Source organism: Dromaius novaehollandiae, chromosome 16, assembly GCF_036370855.1.
Source record: "Dromaius novaehollandiae isolate bDroNov1 chromosome 16, bDroNov1.hap1, whole genome shotgun sequence".
In the NCBI taxonomy this organism is placed as follows: Eukaryota; Metazoa; Chordata; class Aves; order Casuariiformes; family Dromaiidae; genus Dromaius; species Dromaius novaehollandiae.
Window position 1 is genome coordinate 21005129 of NC_088113.1, and position 18318 is coordinate 21023446.

General features: G+C 64.5%; 1 protein-coding gene across 1 annotated transcript in view; it reads right to left on the reverse strand.

Annotated features, from left to right (window-relative positions):
- NOL4L (nucleolar protein 4 like) overlaps positions 1–15927 on the reverse strand; it is a 68012-nt gene extending 52085 nt beyond the window's left edge. Inside the window, exon 1 of the mRNA XM_064521720.1 lies at positions 15589–15927. Within this exon, the coding sequence (XP_064377790.1) occupies positions 15589–15912 (324 nt within the window). The 5' untranslated portion in view covers positions 15913–15927. The remainder of the gene's footprint in view (positions 1–15588) is intronic.
- Positions 15928–18318: the final 2391 nt, after the last annotated feature.

The following is an 18318-nucleotide window of genomic DNA, read 5'->3' on the forward strand; positions in this document are numbered from 1 at the left end:
TGTGTATATACTCATATACTATATAGCTGGAATAAATGCTGCTCTTAAGTCACCAGTCCAGGGACACTCAAAATCAGTCACATAGATGGATGGCCTTCTGCTAAAGACTACCCAGGGTTTTGGGAAGCAGTGTTTTGATGTAAAACGCTGCCTGTTAAAGATGGCTCCTTAGCCCAGTTTCAGAATAGAGACTGTCTATACTCGGACGCTGACTGCAGCGGGACGGATAGGTGTGCACACCCGGGATGCGGGCACGGAGGCAAACCACCTCCCCAGGGAGCCCTGAGCCGCATGCAAAGGTGGCTGCAGCAAAGAGAATATTGAGCAAGAGCACACGGGGCATCAGGGCAGCGATGAGGCGGTGGCAGCCGGGAAACTTTGCCTGAGGGAAAGTTCTTGAGGAATATAGATCTAATTCCTCCTGTCACTGTTTGGGGAGTTTCACTTGATTCCAGGGCACGGTATTCCCCTGCCAAGGAGGAGTGGGCATTAGGAGGCTTCCTACTGACCAATAATCCTCAGGGCAGGGTTGAAATGAGGATAATTACGGAAGCAGGACAAAGGAAAATGCATCATGAGAAAAGCACAGCCAGATGCAAGCAAAGCCCTCAAAATTAAGCTTGTAACCAACGCCATATGCAAACCACTATTTCCAGGGCTATCCCAACCAACTCGCTAATACCCCCTTCCTTGCACTGCCAGTGGTTTCCCACTTCTTCCTTGCTTTTAGAAGGACTGCAGCTAAGGCAACAGCCTCCAGGACTGGCTATCGCTACGGCCTCTCTGCTCGTTCAGCACTGCCTTCTTCTCCATCGCCTCTGGCTGCGGGAGGCAGGAGCTGCCCCCCATCAGCCCACTCTCCGAGTCACCGTCCCCAGCTGCTCGCAGCTCTCCAGCCCTGCCAGGCTCTGCCTCCTCTCCCCGGGACAGCTGCGTAGCTCTGGGGAGCAGGCGAGATGCTCGCAGGAGCAAAGTCACTGGCTATAAGAAGCTGTATCAAATCTGCGATTCTAGGATTAGGGAGGTTTATAACCGGCAATATAACCAAATATTGACCTAGGATTTAAGAGGACATACGCACTACAGACTACCTCTCCGAAGGCCTACGCCCCTCTCCTTCCTCCCTCCACGTCCAGCGTTGCTCACAAGGATTCAAGGCATGAGTCAGAGACCATAACATCACAGAAGGGCTTAAAAACCATTAGGTTTAAAAAGCAATAAAAATTCAGTAGGGAAGAAGAAGGAGGAGAATGAGGGATGCTCTTTACTCCCTTCTGGCGCTGGGGGTGTTTTGGAAGTCGCCTGCTCCCAAAAGGTGTAAAATATTTTAGGAGCAAAAGTCAGCCTTGAAATACACATTTGGAAAGCAGGCGCCGTTTCAGCTTGCCTGGGAGAGGCTGCCATCTCCTCGCAGGCATTTGGTCTTTCTCCACGCTTGCCCATCGCTAGCTTGCCTGCCTCCCTCCCCTTTCTCGCCCTGTCTCCTCCTTCCTGTCCCCAGCCTGTCCCGCATCCATCTGCCCTGCAGCTCTCGCTCCCTTCCCTCTCCCTTCTCCCAACCACTCCCAGCTTCCCAGCTATCTTTAGCCTTCTCCGGCTCCTCTCGGCCTCTTTTTCTCCACGTTTCCCATTCGGTCTCTTTCTTTGTTTTTCTCAGTCTCCTCCTATCGCACAGTGCTTTGCTTGCCGCCTCCTCGCACTTCTCCAGCCCCTCCAGCACCGGCGACCTCCCGGCAGCCTCCTGCGCCGCCTCCCAGCCCCGCGCGTGGCCCGAACCTCTCGCTCCGTCCTGCATCTCCTCCGCCCCCCGCATCCCCCTGCCCCATCCCGCGGCTCCTGCCGCCCCTCTCCGGCCCCTCGGCAGCACCCTCGGCCCCCGGCCCCGGACGGTCTCCCCCGGAGCCTCCCTGCTGCAGACCGCTGTTGTTAGCTGCTTTTGGGCAGCGCGGCTCTTTCTAGCAGCAAACAAGGACAGGAGGTGGCTGTCCCGAGCGGGGGCAATGCCATCGCTGTGCGCACGCCGGGGCGGCCAGCCTGGCCGAGGACGGCGCGGGGAGAGCAACCGGCGGTGACAGCCGTCTGGGGCGAGGAACAACGCATGAGCGTGAAGCTGGGCACCCTGGGACGAGGCGAGAGCGCAGAAAGCCCCGCTGCAAGACGCAGAATCAGATCTCGGGGCTGGCAGTTCTCACCCTGCTCTGCGCCACGGCCCTGCCCCGACATCTTTGTTCTCCCCAGCCTTCGCCGCCTCGCCGTCCTCGCGCTCCTAGCTACAGGCCCTGTGTGCTCTCGTCTCCGGGGACACGCTCCTCCGCTGTCCCCCGGGGCCTGCGCTCCCCCGGCTCGCCGAGCCGCGGCCGCCGCCGCCGCCTTCCCCCGCGCGGGGCCCGCCTGGGCTCTGCCTCCCCTCTCCCCCCTCGCAGAGCCGCCGCCGCCACCGCGCTTCCTGGGGCCCGCGCCCTCCCTCGCGGCCCCCTTCCCTTGCGGCCCGGCCCGCTTCCTCCCTCAGGGAGCCGCCGCGCTTCCCGGGCCCGGCACGGGGAAGGGCAGAGCCGGGAAGGGCCGGGAAGCCCACGATGGCCTGTCCGTGCCGGCCGGGGCAGCGGGGCCGGGCTGGGCCGGCGGCAACCACCCGGCCCACGCAGGGCTGCGTCCCGCTGGGGCCCGGCCCTGCTCTGATAACCGCATCATGTCTCCTTCCTCTCTGCCCCCGCCGCCCGCCCTCCCGCGCAGCCCCGGCGGCGGCTGCCGGGCCTGGTGCCCACGCCGCCCGCGCGGGCCGCCCGCCGCCCCTTGTCCCTCGCCGCGAGCGCTAATGGCTGTTGACAGAATACAGAGGCTGCCGGGGTGACATCTGCCGAGCTGGCGGCGGGCGGCGACCCGGCCTCCCCTCGGCAATAAGGTGGCGGGGGAAAGCCGAGGAGCCCCCTCCCCTTCTCCCCCCGGCGCCCCGGCCTCCCCCCGCGACCCTCCCCAGGCCCGGGTTTAAAAGCCCTGCTGGAACCACCAGCGCCTCTTCGTCAGGCAGGTAATGAGGGTAACCATGGTAACCCGGCAGAGGAAGTGTATTCTGCAGGAGACGTTAATCCGCGCTCCCCCGAGCTGGGACAGCCTGACTTTTCATTCTCACACAGTAATTAGATACCAGCTGTCAGTGCAGGGGGAGGCTGGGGCGGCGCGGGCGGCGGGGGGGCCCGGCGCGGGACAGCCCGGGACCCTGCGCCTCGGCGCATCTGCGCCGGCCGGGCGGGAGGAGGGGGCTGCGGCGGCCGGCCCCGCGCACCTGCCGCCGCTGCCGCCACTGCCTCGGGCCCTCCCGCCCGGGCCGCCCTCCCGGCCCGCCGTGCCGCCCGCGCCCCTCGCTCCCGGCGCCAGCAGGGCCCCCGGCCCGGCCCTGCTTGCTCCCGTCTCGGCCCGCTCCGCCGGCCTGGGGCCTCGGCTGCCCACGGTGTGAAAAGGGCCAAAACCCGAGGGGCTCCTCGCGCCCAGGTCCTGCCCGCCCGGAGCTCGGGAGTCCTGGGGGCCTCCCGAAACGGGGCCGGCAGCTCCCCCCATGCTGCCAACCCTCCCGGCCGCCCCACGCGCGCACACGGGTCCGGCGGGGCCCGCCACGGCACGGGGGCCGCGGGGACGGGGCGGCGGAGGAGGAACGGGGCGGAAGGCAGCGCTGGGAGCTTCCCCGCGGGCCGCGCACAAAACGCGCCCCCGGCCCTGGCGCGGGGGGCCGATACCCGTCGAATTCAGCTTCCTGCGAATAAAAAGCCACTTCCTGCCTGATAATGGCACCGCTCTGCTTTCTGTCCCCAGCGCGGACCCTCTGCCCGCGCCTGCTCTCGTGCTTCCCACATGAAAGCGCTCGTCTCCCCGCCTCGCCGCCGCCGCATCTCCTCCCCGCCAGCGCAGCCCTTTAAACGCGTTTCCTGGCCCCCCGGCCCCCAGGACCCCGCACGGGGAGCCGTGGGGCCGCCCCACCTTGTTTCGCTCCCTCGTGCCCCCTCGCAGCGGGGTGCTGCCCGGCACGCGGACGGGAGCCCGAGCTCGCCCGGGAGACGAGACGCGAGCTTGGGACTGTTTTATCGGGAGAACAGCGCTTCTCTCCCAGCGGCGCTTTGGGTTCCCTGCACATCGTGTTTGGTTCTAAGGAAAGTTTTTGCTTCTTTGGAGAAAACCCTCAGTCTGAGACCGGGAACGGGCACGCATGGAAAACCCCCGTGGTGCCCACGGAGGAACCGCAACGGGCCGCCCCGAAGCCCGGTCTGCCGAACCGGGGGAAGAGCTCCCGTCCGGTGCCCTTGGCCTCAGCAGCCGGCCGTGCCCCGGCGCGCTCCCTGCCCGGCGGCCGAGCGAGGCGCGAGCCCGCCTCGACCGCGATTTCTTCTGCCCAGACTTCGACACCGAACCCGGCGCCCTGTTTCAACACGGACCCTTACAACTTTTGATCAAGAAACGGCTCGTGGTAGCTCTCATCCCCGGGAAGCCAAGGCCTTGATTGGCTTCTATATTTAGGCTTCTCCAGGGCTTTAGGAAGTTCACTCCTCATGGTATTTAGGTGTAGGATGAAAGCAGCTTTTGCGGGGGATATGTTAAACCGCAGCCGGCTCCCTCTGCTAATGCTGCTAGGAGGAGGAAGAGCTAGATTCCTAGAACTTCGCCCTCCTTGTCCTGGCGCCACGGGCACGGCGCACGCCTAGGAAGGGGCACGGGTGAAACGCGAGAAGGGGAACAGCAACAGCTATATTACTGCTAATAAAGAGAATCCATCAGGAAAACGCGTGAAATGCTCTAATTCATAGATTTTGCTCTCTTTTCCTCCTTTCTCCTGGAAATATTCTCCTGGGAAAATTTTCAGATCATCTCCAGAGCTAGCTGGAAAATGGAAGGAAAAAATGTTGCCAAAATGTTGGTGATCTTTCTCTACGTCTGCTAAGCATTTGTATGTTATCTTGCACAAACCACCCAGCAAACGAGAAGCCCAATGCTGCACTTACAGCTACAGTCCTGCTTACTGCAATAAAAACAGCACTGGATCCACTAATCAACCGATCTTCGCTGCAGCCCCCGGAGGACTCATCCCCCGGGAAGCGGGGCAGGAGGAGCACGCGCCCGCCCCAAAGCGACGCGCCAGCCCGGCGAGGAGCCGCCGTGCCAGCGTGCCCGCGCTGCTGCCTCCCGGCCTCGCGCTGGGGCGTTCGCATTGTTTTTCCAACCAGAACTGTACACAATACTTTTTTTTCCCCCGAGTAAATACTTCCTTGTGAGGGGGAGCCGGGCGCGTGGCTTTCAGAGGGCAGACAGAGCTGAGGTGCGTGTCTCCGCGGGGGGACCGCGGGGCGGGGGCCGCCCTCCCGCCACCCCGCCGCGCCGCCCAGCTGAGCCCGGGCCTTGGCTCTGACCTCGGCTGATTCCTCCGCCGGCTCCCAGGCCTGGAAATGAAAACACGGCAGCCGGGGAGGGGCGAGCCTGGAAATGGCAGCCCTGCCTCCAGCTGCGGAGAGGGCCCAGGTGGGCCGCTAACGGTGCCGGGGGGGGTCCCAGCTCCGCTGCCCAGACCCGCGCCGGGCTCCCCGCCGGCCGGGAGGGAGCCGAGGGGGACGGCGGGGCGCGGGAAGGGGCTGGGGCTCCTCTCCATCCCGCTCCGCCAGCGGCGACGGGAGCAGGCGGCGGCGGGCAGGGAGGCTGGCTGTGTCCGCTGCTGTCCTGCCCTGGAGGCAGAGGACATTTTGCACAGAGCAGGAGAGCCGAGCTGCGGGAGCAGCCGTGCTGGCAGCGCTCTCCGAAGCGGGACCCCCCGCTCTGCCGCCAGAAACGCCCGGGGAGCCGGTGCTCTGTGCCACGGACGGGGCTGCAGGGCAGGCGGGGAGGCTACTCCCGCGGCAAGGCGATGCTGGGTGCTGGCTGCTGCCGGCGCGCTGGTTCTGCTGTTTTTGGTGAGAAACGCTGATGCGCCCTCGTGAACAGAGCACCTGACCGGGGAGAGCTGCTCCGGGCTGCCAAGCACAGCGCTCCCCCGGCCCCGCTTTCCCCACCTGCCAAACGGGGATAATTACACCCGTCTCCTCCGCAAAGTGCGGCGATGTTTGTGCGAGGAGTGCGACATGACGGCTTGCTAATAGGGGAGGAGGCATCGTGCGCATCAGTATTTGCTAATTATTATTATGTTGCAGTATTTTTTTTTTTACTATTTTGAACCTGGCAGAGTTAAAATGTGAGTTGTTTAAAAATAATTAAATCTGTCAAGGTAGGTAGGGCATTTTAATTCTACATTAATTTCTTAACATCACCTGAAGGCTGTTTTAGGTGATTTTGGGGGCAGGGGCATGGTACAGGAAAACAAACAAATGGAAAAAAAAAAGGAAGGAATCGTATTTGTAATTACAAGAGTTACTTATATTCCGTAACATCCTGGAGGAACTCTAAAACTCTACCAACTAAAGGCAAAACTTGGAAGATGTTTAGAGCTGATTCTTCCCTGAGTAACTGATCACGGGAAGCAATCTTCCCCGTACCGAGGTAGAAACCTAGCAAAGATCACGGCCAAAGCAAATCTCTTGGGTTGGAGAGGGGAAAAGCGCTGGGAGCAGGCGGCGAGGCCGCCCCGTGCGCGGGGCTCCCCGCTCGCTCCGGGGACAGACCGGTGCTGTCGCGGCGGCTGCGCGGCATCGTCACGCGTCCAGCGAGGACCCGGGGGTGTCAAAATGAAACCAAGTGGGAGGAGGCAAAGTGCAGCAACGGCAGTTCGGCTCCTCAGCGACGAGCAAAAATTACGTAGAATAAGTCACAAACGGTGCTGCCGCGAATCGAGGTCAGCCGGGCTGCGAGGCCGAGCCCCGAGCGCGCGGCGTCCCGGTGCCAGCCCGCGGCTCCTTGGCCATCCGGGTACGTGGGCCGCGGCTGGGCTCCCGCGGGAAGGGCGAGATGTGCCGCCAGGAAAACGCTGACGATTCGGGAGCCGCATCCCGGGGGCCGGCTGCCTCCCCGGGGAGGGTCCCGCGGAGCCGGAGCCACGCCGCGCTCTGCGCCCCGGCTCGGCACGTCCCACCCCGACGCGGGAGCCTGCAAACGCTCCTCTCCCGCTTACAGCTAAACGCCGCGTGGCTCCCCGTTGTCCTCCCGCAAGCACACGTGAATTCACAAACATGGAGCCTTTTCTTCCTCTTTCCTCCAAAAGCAGTCGGTGCTGAGCCATCACAATTACGTCTGATTTCCCGCCCCAAGCAAAACCCTGCACCGATGCTCGGGGACAAGAGGCTCCTACTGCTGTCGCTGCTCTGATTTATTCTGGCCTGTGCACAAGCCTCTAAAAGGATGGGGGGGGCCCTGCACAGGGAGTTTTGGGGGGACAGAGGTGACCGAACTCTCCTACATCTCTCCGGACCCAGGTAACCCCCACCTCTGTCTTCTGGCTCGCGTTCCTATCACAACCACAGCTGGTGGACCCCAACCCTTCCCAAACCTAAGCTCTGACTGATAAATAAATGATGACACCCCCCCCAGGGAAGGGCTCCTCATTAACCTGGGCCAAATAAATGGATTTTTCGAGTTCTTGACTGCGGCCACATGTGGGGGGAGCAGAAGTCAAGCATCTTGCTTTTAATGCTGACTGCTCCATCACGGTAATCCATCCACAGAGACCCCTCTCCCGGGTCTGATATGGTCCGACATCACCACATCGCACCGGGCCCAACGACTAAACCACCGCGGGTCAGACACATGGATACCAACACAAAGCTGCCTCACAGCTGCCTTTCCCTGGTTTTCTGAGGATCTGTGTCTTGAAACATGGATGCTGCTGGGAGCGGGAGAAGGGGAAGGCAATCCAAGGAGGGCAGAGGAGATAGACAATTAATATAAGCTGCCCTCTGCGTGAGGAATAAATTGGCAGCTGAGAGGTTATAATCTGTGCAAGCAGAATCTTCACAGGAGAGGTGAGGGCTCCACCGGGGGCCAATTGGATGGTTAATTAGGAGGACAAAGCAGAGGATTCATGAAAATGTTTATGAACATTTTTTTGCAAAGAAGCCTCTGAGAAACGCGCACCAGAGAGGAGTTGCTTTTGGTTAGGGGGAGGAAACGCGAGGGTGAAATAGCAGAACCCAGTGCTGTGACAGAAAATAGCTATGCAAATGTCCCTAAGAGGGACGGGGGATTCCCAAGTGCGGTGCAGAGGAGTTCAGGGAAGGACCCTATGACATCGAGTTTTTCTAGAAATACATGGGCTGTGTCCTCCCTCTTCCTCCTCCCTCCGCCTGGTCCCCACCCATAAGACCAAAAAAGCATCAGTAATGCAGAGCAGCCTCTCTCTAGGTAGCTGGCAGGCAGCCTCCCGCAGCCAGCCAATGGGCTAGCCGCTCGCCTGCAGAGCCGGGGCACGAGGAAAGCAATTAAACCGAAGCTTTGATTAGGACTCACAGATGACTGCGTGTGTTAGAAACGCCTGAGCTTCTTTAAGCGTCTTGGCTGTGGCTGAAGCCGGCCTGCTCCTCCGGCGCTGCTCTGCTGCTACGGCAGAAGCGTGACTGATGCTCTCTGTCCCACTCACAGGCTCCAAGAGCGCAGAGGTAGGAACCAGTTGCTAAGAGACAGGACTGCACTTTCCAGCCCACATCCAGACCTTTGTCACCAGCTCAAGGGCTTTTTGCTGGATCAAAACGCCCGGTGCAGGTGAGCGCGGGCAGGCAGGCCTCTCCCAGCCCGGCAGGGCCACGTGATGCCGGTTCGGGGAGCAGCTCCACCGGCATCCAAACCCACGATGGGAGCAGCGAATCCAAGAGCGCCGGAGCGGGAGGAGGGAGGCGGGAGCCCCGCAGCCAGGCCGGCTGCTGGTCCCCAGCGCTGCAGGACGCCGAGCAGAGACGCTCTCCCGCTAGCTGGGCGTCAGCGCTTGCAGCACCAAAACCCAGAAGACGCTGGACGTCCAGGCAGGGTAAAGGACGGGCTGACGCGGGGCTGAGACCGCCAGCAGGATACTGATCTTTCTGCTTTGAGATCGCTCATCCAAGCACAAGCCAAGCCAGTCCCAGACTTTACTCAGCTCTGGGGAGGGGGCTGCTGAGTCTCAACTCATCTGCTAGCAGAGAGACTCCCGTAACCCAGGACCGCGGCTGTACTTTGCAATCGGAAAGCCCGAACGCTGAGCCTGAATTACCCTGTCACCTTCAGAAATACCCTCTCTCCCTCTGAGCGAGGGCTGGGCCCACCTGAGACGCTGGCACACCTACGGTCTGTGCCGCCTGCGTGCCAGAATCAAAAACACGTCCCTCTGGGCTGTCAAGCCAAAACGGGACAAGGGGAGAAAGGAAATATTTGCATTGCATCTCTGCTTCCCAACTGTCGTTCTGTGGAAGGCCTTGTGCCACGGTGGCAAGACATAACCAGCCTCCCTTTAACTGTCAATGACTGGTTGGTTTAACCTCGGATACCCTGTAAAGAAAGTCCTACTCCAAACCCTGGCTGTCAGTGCCTGCTGCCACGTACGTGCACACACGTTCTGCAGCTATTTCCTTTCAAACAAATTGCCCCTCTTTGGGAACAGCCATGGAGGAGGAGGTCAGCAGCATCCCAACGAAGTAGCCGACAGGTATCTCCCATAGCTGCAATCAGCTCATGAGACAGGACGCTGAAACTCAGCGGGGGCTTCACCCATCTTGATGCGATTCTTTAGAGATGGGCACAGCTAATACGAGATATGTGGAAGGTTATTGCTAATTTGCACTAAAGAAAGAGAAGTACATCCGTATTCCTCTGCCACAGCAACGCAGACAAGTTTTTGTGAAGCCAGAGCCTTCATCCGCGGGTCGGATAAAGGGATCCCCTATCGATGCTCCTCCATGCCGCCTTGTGGTTTCCCTGCCATTCGTTCTGTCCACAAAGTCACTCGATGGACTGCTCGTACGAGGTCTAATTTAACAGCAGAAACGAAGCTGAAGGGATGGCATTAGGAGGAGATTCTTGCTAAGGATGGTTTGGACAAGCAGGTCCTCGGGAAAGTTCTCAATGAAACACGTGTAACGCTCTTCTGGGCCATCCTTTGTCAGCGACTCAATTCCCCTGCCTGCTCAAAATCAGAGCCGTGGCCCGAGAAAGAGAGGTGAGAGGGCTACGCTGTGGTCTTGGGCAATTCAGGGCTCCTGTGAACTTGGCCCCCTCCTCCTGTGCAAACGTGGGCTGTAATCTGCAGTTTGGACAACGGCATCTCGTACTGGAGCTGGCTTTCTTTCCCTTCCTTTTTAACCTTACTTTAACAAGCCTATAGAGGCTGTGTGCTTTGCTTGCTTTTTTCCTTCCTCAAAAAAACCCCCAGCAAATACCACAGATCTGAAGGCAATTGGGAGGGCGGATAATTTTCAGGTGATAGGAGTAGTTCGTCAAGAAAACACGCTGTTCATCTCGGATTGGCAATGCCAGTGGTGTTTCTGGAACCGTGCAGGACGCACAAGGTAGATGATGGCTAGATTTTATTCTTTTAGAAACTGCGCAGTCAGACATACGTAAGGGGACTGGGCACGTGGAGCAGCAACGGGACATGGGAATTTTGCAGGGGCGTCTCCAGGTCTCGCAAGCGCTAGTGACCAAAACCGGAGTCACGAACGGCTGCCTGCAGAGGTTGGTATCTGTCCACCGGAGGCTGCACCACGTGCACCATATCACGGTCCCAACTGCCCCGGTGGGGCCGGCTGATAACCATGCCTGCAGCCCCAGCAGAAAAAAACACGGACTGAATTAGATGTTGGTTTCCCCTCTGATCCCTAGAGGCGACTTCAGCCGGCTGTCCTGGAGGGGTGGGAGCTGGAAACCGGCCCTGCCACCAGCTGTCCTGCCCCCAGTTTGGGTGGCAACTTTACTCCGCAAGCCTGTATAGCTGTGCGGATTGCCAGAGCCCTTTAAATTCGGCTGTGAAGGTACCGGAGGCTTTTGCTGCTACCCAGTGAACTTTAACCAAAACTGGGAGTCTGTGAAATGGCTTTTCACTAGTGTGACTCTTACCACGAGCAGTTTTCAGAAATAAAAGCTGCTGCTGATGTGCAGCCTTAGAGCCGAACCGGGAAGTGAAATCGATGCGGGAGGATTTTCTCTAGACCTGGTGGGAGAGGACCACACATCCAGGCAGCGCGGTGCCGGCCGCCCGAGCGCACGTTTAATGTGAGCCCGCCATCGGCTCAGCTCGTTGGGAAAGCCGGACCTGCCCCGCGTGCTCCAGGCTGGGCTCCTGCACGGGAGGCGAAGACCCCGTGTATCGTGAGGAAGGCTGGTGCCGGAGAAGAAATAGGCAGATTCGCGGATAATACCCTTAGGCCCGCTTGCCTTGCCTAAGGCTCTTCCGAACACTCTTGATTTTGTTCTTTTTATCACGTGAAGTTCACAGAAAGTCGAAGTGGTTATTCACAACAGTGAAAACCTCCTGTTGACTAATGTGCTCAGAGGTTACAGACGTGTAGCTTTCGGGGGGCAATGAACGTGGGCACCGAAGCGCACTCGTACCAGGGAGAAGCCCCTACGAGCAGCATCTGGAGCAGCTCCTTTCCAGCACGCCCAGCTCCTTAGCTCCAGCCTGCTGCCACTGCTGCGCTGTCCCGGGGCCCAGCGCCACGGCTTGCACACGCTTCAGCATGCTCCCTGCTCCAGAGCTCAGACGTGTTCAGGGATGTGCCGTAACTGTGCCGTAACTGTGCTGTAACTGTGGCAGCCACGCAGCCTCCGCGGCGACGTTTCTCCGCTGCCAGTGAAAGGCCTCCATCCATTTCACTTGTCGGTCTCGTTCTTTCCTCTTCACGGTGCCTCCTTCCTTTCGCTGGATGAATTTCACCAGGCACGACTGTGAAATCCTTTCAAGCACACGGTGCTGGGGGAGCCGGCGCAGGCGAACTACCCTGGTACAACAGTAACCCCCCCTCGCAAACGCCATCAGCCTTGCGCTCACGCCTAAGAGAACCCCAGGACCCTGCAGCAGGCTCTGCAGGCGACGGAGCAAGGGAGGAGCGCGGAACCCGGCGCGGGCAACGCCACAGAGCCTCCGCAGTCCCCGAGCCGTCGCGCAGCACCCAAGGGTCAGTCCGACGCGAGGCTGCCGCGTCCCGTCTCGCGGTCCGGTCCCGGTCAGTCCCCAGCCCGCACCGGGGCGGCCAGGGTGAGGACGTCCCGCGAGGCCGGGCCCTGCTGCGCAGCCGCGACGCGCTCACGCCGCGCTCGCCGGGGCACAGCGTCGAGCCAGGGAGCGCGCAGAGCCGCTCCGGCAGCCGCTGCCCGAGCCGGGGGCTGGGGCCGACCCGCCCGTCCCCACCCGCTGCCGCAGCGGGAGAAACCCCCGTCACCGGCTGCCGTCAACAGCGCTGCCCGTTTCCCCGCACCGCTTCTCCACCCCGCAGAACGCCTGTGTGGGGACGACTGCCTAAAGATGCTAAGCGCTTAGGACAGGAGGGACACGAGACTATAACGAGCGGCATCTTAACCCCTCGCCACGAACAAATTCTCCCACGGCTCTTCGGGAAACCCGGGGATGAGAGGGCTGCGCCCTGCCCGGACCCCGGCGCCCGCGGCGCAGGCAGCGAGCTGCACGGCACACCTCGGCGCACCGCCGCTCGCACCGGGAACAGGCGGCCTGGGCGCTTTGGAGAGCTGTGCCCGGGAACAGGCGGCCTGAGAGCCGTCCCCGTACCGCAGCAGCGCTCCCAGGCACCCTCCTCCTCAGCATCGCCAAAACAGGTTTTTCCCCACCTCCCTGACCTGAGGGATGCAACATCCAGCCAAGCCGTGAACAGCTCCGTCAGGCTCCAGCTTCCTGCACTGCTAAGCCTCGTGCGTACAGGTTTTTTACATTGTACGTGCTAAATGTCCAGCATCTTTGGGACATCCATCTGGGAGAAAGCAGTCGGAGCAGTGCCTGGGCCAGACACCCGCCCGCGCTGCTGCTGCTGTTCCCAGCGCCTGCTTTGAGAAGACCACCATCTGCTCCGGCCAGCACCGAGGCAGATGCCCCCGGCGCAGCGCAGTCGCCGCTCTCGAGCCACCCAAATCTGATTAGGGCCGTGCTGCCGAGGGGCCTGGGCGAGCGCGAGGGAAAGTTCCTCAGGGGGGAGAATAATAACCGCACGCTCATTACGCCTTCGCTACGGACGCGCAGAGACCACACAAACAAGTTACGAATAAATAAAGCGAAGGGAACAACTCTAACTCGATCGCGTTATTTTTGGGGGGGTTATTTTGGTTTGCGGGTATTTTTTTGTTTGTGTTTTCGGAGGAGGAGTGGCCCCAGCTGGGGCGGGGGGGGCAGATCTTATCCCCACTGCTGCCCTCTACGCTGCCTTCAGCATCTCCGTTCTGCCTTTCACTCCCGGCACCTCGTATTTCCTGTAGCAACCTGCAGACACAGCAGAGCAGCGAGCAAACCCCCCTGCCGCCCCCCCGCCAGCTCCACCCGGCCTGCGCCGCTTTTCTGCCCGTGCCCTCGGTGCTGGGACGGGCCGGAGCAGGCTGGGGTGGCAGACGTGCGAGGAGGAGGAGGAGGAGGAGGAGGAGGAGGAGGAGGATGGGACAGGACGAGCTGCCTCCGAGGGCTGAGCAGCCCGGCCAGGAGAAAGCAACCGCAACCCCGATCCCGAAGTATTTGGGGAGAGCGACGGAGTGGAGATCGAACCAGAACGCGCGCTCGACCGTCAGCAAAGAGCTGGTCTCAGCTCCGGGAATTATTTGCACGAGAAAAATGAAATGCACCCACAAAACCAGGCAAAAGCACCGGAGACTAGAGGAGCACTGAATTATCACGAGCCAAACAAACCCCTGTCAAGTATTCCCAAACGCGAGAGCCACTCTGAGCACAGCCCAAACGCAGGCAGCGCCTCGGCCCAAAGCCGTCCCGGCCGAGCTCCCTCCCGGCCCCCCCGGCCCGCGGGGCTCGGGGACGGCGCGGGAGGCAGGACTTGCCAGGACGGGACACGGAAGGTTTCGGGGAGAGCGGCGGCAGGGCTTCCCGCGGCCGGGGGGTCTCTACACCGCTGCCCGCCGCAGCTTCCGCGCGCAGGGCGCTGCGATCCCCGGGAAGCGCCGTGTCGCCCCTCGGGAATCGGGCCGCGTCCCGGGCCGTGCCCGCGTTGCGCTGCCCTGAGGCAGCCGGGTATCTGCTCTCCGCAGCCTGCGGGGACCCGGCCGCCGGCGACGCGGGGGCCCAGGCGCTCGCCCTGCCGGCACTTCACCCGCGCGGAGCCCCCGGGGGGGCAGCGGGGCGCGCGCCGGCCTCGGCCCTGGGGACGAGCCGGGGACCGGGGGGGCCGCACCGGCAGCGGGGCCGAGGAGGCGGCCGGGCCTCCGGGGTGCCATGACTCTGCAGCATTCGGCAGAGCGGGGAGAGGGCCGCTGGCTGGAGGGGGAGGACCGGGGGGGCCTGCCGTGCCTGTGCGGGGGGGGCCGGCCCCCGCGCCGGGGGGCTTTGGCGGCGCTGGAGGCAGCGGCAGAAAAGGGCTGCGAAGATGCCTCAAAAAATTATAAAGAATTTTGGGGGTGGGGGGGGGGGCACACGGCCTGGGGGCGGGGGGGGGGGCCGCCAGGGGAGAAAGAAAGGCGCCTGTGAGCCCCAGGGAGGGAAGGGGAGAAATGCTGCCCCCTCCCCTGCCCCCGGCAGCGAGGCGGAGCAGATGGGAGGTAAATAGTGCGTTTAGAAGCATTTGCCACAGATGGGCTGCCCTCAATGGCAGCATCCTGCAGCCCCGTCAATGCCGGAGTCTGTGCACGGGAACACTGCGCCCTCAGAGCAGCGGCAGCAGCAGCAGCGGGGAGGAGGGAGCGACGGGGGGGGGAGGGAAAAAAAAAAAAAGAAAAACCCCTCCCGGAGCCCGTCTGTGCCCGCCGGCCCGGAGCGGCCCCCCCCCCTTCCTTCCCCCCCCCCCTCCCGGGGGCGGCGGGCCGGCGGCGGCCGCGCAGATGGGGCGGGCGGGGGGGGGGGGGGGGGGGGAGCGCAGGGCCGCGGCTCGGCAAAGTTGCGCGTCGGCGCTGCGCGGGGCGCGCACGGGACGGGGAACAATGGGGGGCGCGGGGCGGGGGGGGGCGGGCCGGGGCGGGGGGGCCGCACGATGCGGCGCGGCGGGGGGGGGGGGGGTTCCCCGGGACGGCGGCGGATGGGGAGGAATTTTTTTTTTGGGGGGGGGGCAGAAAAAAGCAGCGCTGATCCGGGCTCTCCGCCCCCCCCCCCACACCCCCTCTCCCCGGTGCAGCGGGCGGGAGCAGGGCGGGGTGCTGCCCCCCCCCCTGCGCTGCCCTTGACTGCAAACCTGTCTCCGCTGCCGGGAGCGGATGGGAAATGCAGGGGCGAACGTGATCGGACGGGGGGGGCGCCCCGCTTGGGGGGGGGGGGGCTGCGGGGAGCGGCCCGGTGCCCGCACGGGGCATGCGCGCTGGGGGGGGGGGGGCGCCCGGTGCTGACGGGACGGGGCCGGCGCGGCTGCGGCAGGGAGCCCCGGGGGTGCCCGCCCCGGCGGGGGGGGGGGGGGGGTTGATGATGGTGATGGTGGGGGGGGGTCGCCCTCCCCGGGGCGGGACACACAGACAGACAGACAGACAGACAGACACGAGAGCCCCCCCCGGGGCACGGAGCGCACTAACCGTTCCCGTTTTCACCGGCACATAAACCACCACTTGACCCATCTTCGTCGCCTCCCTGGTGCCGTTTCCCAGGCGGAAGCCCTTGGACCGGACCCAGAACTGGAACTTGCCTTTCTCCCCCCCGCCGCCGCCGCCGCCGCCGCCGCCGCCGCCGCCGCCGGATCCCCCCTGCAGCACCTCGGCGATGCGCTGGTACTTGCTCCGGGTCACCGTCTTGGTCTTGGCCGAGTCGCCGTAGGTGCGCAGGCACCAGTCCCGGAACTGCCGCCCCAGCTCGCTGTCCCCGGGGCGGCTCCCCCGCAGCAGCAGCGGCGGCTTCGGCATCGCCCGGCCGGCGGCGGCGGCGGCGGCGGCGCCCGGCCCCGCGCCCTGTCCCGGCGCGGCGGAGCGGCGGAGCGGCGGAGCGGCGGCGGGGGGCGGCCCGGGACGGGCGGCGGCGGCGCTGCCCGGGGGGTGGAGGGGGGGGGGGCCGGCGGCGCTGGGACGGCGACCCGGCGAGCCGGGCGGAGGGAGGCACCGGCGGCGGCAGCGGCAGCGGCTCCTGTCACAGGATCACAGGCGGCTCCGGCTCGTCCCCCTCCCTCCCTCCCTCCGCCCGCCCGCCCGCCCGTCCCTGCCTCCTCCGCCCCCCTCCGGCCGCCGCCTCCTCGCAGCGGGATCCCACCTGTTAGAGCGCCCGCGCCGCCCCGGCCCCCCCCGCCCCCCCGCCCCGGCCCGGCCGCCTCAGCGCTGCCCTCCGCGCGCCCGGCCCGGCCCCGCACCCGCCGCCCCGGCCCGGCCCGGCCCGGCCGCCACCGCCCCCCCGCCGGCCCCGGCCCCGGCCCCGGCCCCCTCCGCGCTCCCCCCGGCCCGGCCCGGCCCCTCGGCCCGCGCTGCCCCCGGCCTGGCCGGCGCGGCCCCGCGCTCCCCTCCGCCCTGCCCCCGCCGCGCCGCCGCCTCAGGCCGCGCCGCCCCCCCCCCCCCCCGCGCCGCCCCGGCCTCCCCCGCTGGGCGCCGGCCGCCGTCGGGAGGGGGCGGCGGGGCGGCGGGGGGCCGGGCCGGGGCGCGGGCCAGGTGCCGGCCCAGACAAAGGGCCGGCGGCGGCGGTGGCGGTGGCGGTGGCGGTGGCGGGGCGCACGTGCGCCGCGGCCGCGCTCGGCGGGACGGGACGGGGCCGGCGCGGCGGAGGCGGCACCTGCCGAGCGCCGCAGAGCCGGGGAGGAGCCGGGGCAGCGGCAGGTCCGCGGCCTGGCCGGGCCGCCCCGCTCCCCGCTGCCGCTGCCGCTGCCGCGCCGCCGGCCCGGGCCGCCCGCCGCCGGGGCAGCGCCGCAGACAAAGGCCGGGACCCCCCGCCCGGCCCGGCCCGGCCCGGCCCGGCGCGAGGCGGCGCAGCGGGCGCCCGGGCTGGCTGCGAGCGGCGGCGGGGCGGGAGGCGCGGGGCCCCGAGCGCCGGCCTGGCCGCGGCCCGCGGGGAGCGGCGGCGCTGCCCGGGTCTGCGGTGCCCCGGTGCCTCCGCCCCGGCTCTGCCGGCACCGCACGTGTGGGCTGCGTGCCCGTCCCGCGTGTCCGTCCCGTGCTGCGTGTCCGTCCCGCACTGCCACGCGTGTCCCGTGTGTGCTGCACGTTTGTCCTGCACTGCCACATGCGTGTGCTGCTTGTCTGTCCCGCGCTGCCACATGTGCTGCATGTGTGTCCCGCACTGCCACACGTGTGCTGCGTGTCCATCCCATGCTTCAGTGCACGTGCTGCGTGACTGTCCCGCGCTGCCACGCGTGCTGCATCTGTCCCATGCTGCCATGCGTGCTGCGTGTCCCACGTGTGCTGCGTGTCCGTCCCGCACTGCCATGTGTGTGCTGTGTGTCCGTCCTGTGCTGCCACACGTGCTGCGTGTCTGTCCCATGTGTCTGTCCCGCACTGCCACACGTGTGCTGTGTGTCCATCCTGCGCTACCATGCATGTGCTGCGTGTCCCTCCCATGCTGCCACACGTGTGCTGCGTGTCCCACGTGTGCTGCACGTCCCTCCCATGCTGTCACGCATTCTGCGTGTTGCTCCTGCACTGTCACACATGCTGCGTGTCCGTCCCATGCTGCCACACGTGTGCTGCATGTCCATCCCGTGTGTCTGTCCCACACTGCCACACACGTGCTGTGTGTCCATCCCATGCTGCCACACGTGTGCTGTGTGTCCATCCTGCACTGCCATGCACGTGCTGCGTGTCCCTCCCGTGCTGCCACACGTGTGCTGCGTGTCCGTCCCGTGTGTCTGTCCCGCACTGCCACACACATGCTGTGTGTCCGTCCCATGCTGCCACACATGTGCTGCGTGTCCGTCCCGTGTGTCTGTCCCGCACTGCCACACACATGCTGTGTGTCCATCCCATGCTGCCACACGTGTGCTGCGTGTCCGTCCCGTGTGTCTGTCCCGCACTGCCACACACGTGCTGTGTGTCCGTCCCATGCTGCCATGTGTGCTGCATGTCCATCCTGCACTGCCATGCACGTGCTGCATGTCCCTCCCGTGCTGCCACACGTGCTGCGTGTCCTGTGTGCTGTGTGTCCGTCCTGCACTGCCACATGTGCTGCATGTCCATCCCATGCTGCCACATGCATGTACTGCATGCGCTGTGTGTCTGTCCCACACTGCCACGCATGTGCTGCGTGTCCCACGTGTGCTGCATGTCCCTCCCGCACTGCCACGCATTCCACGTATCGCTCCTGTGCTGCCACACGTGCTGTGTGTCCGTCCCACA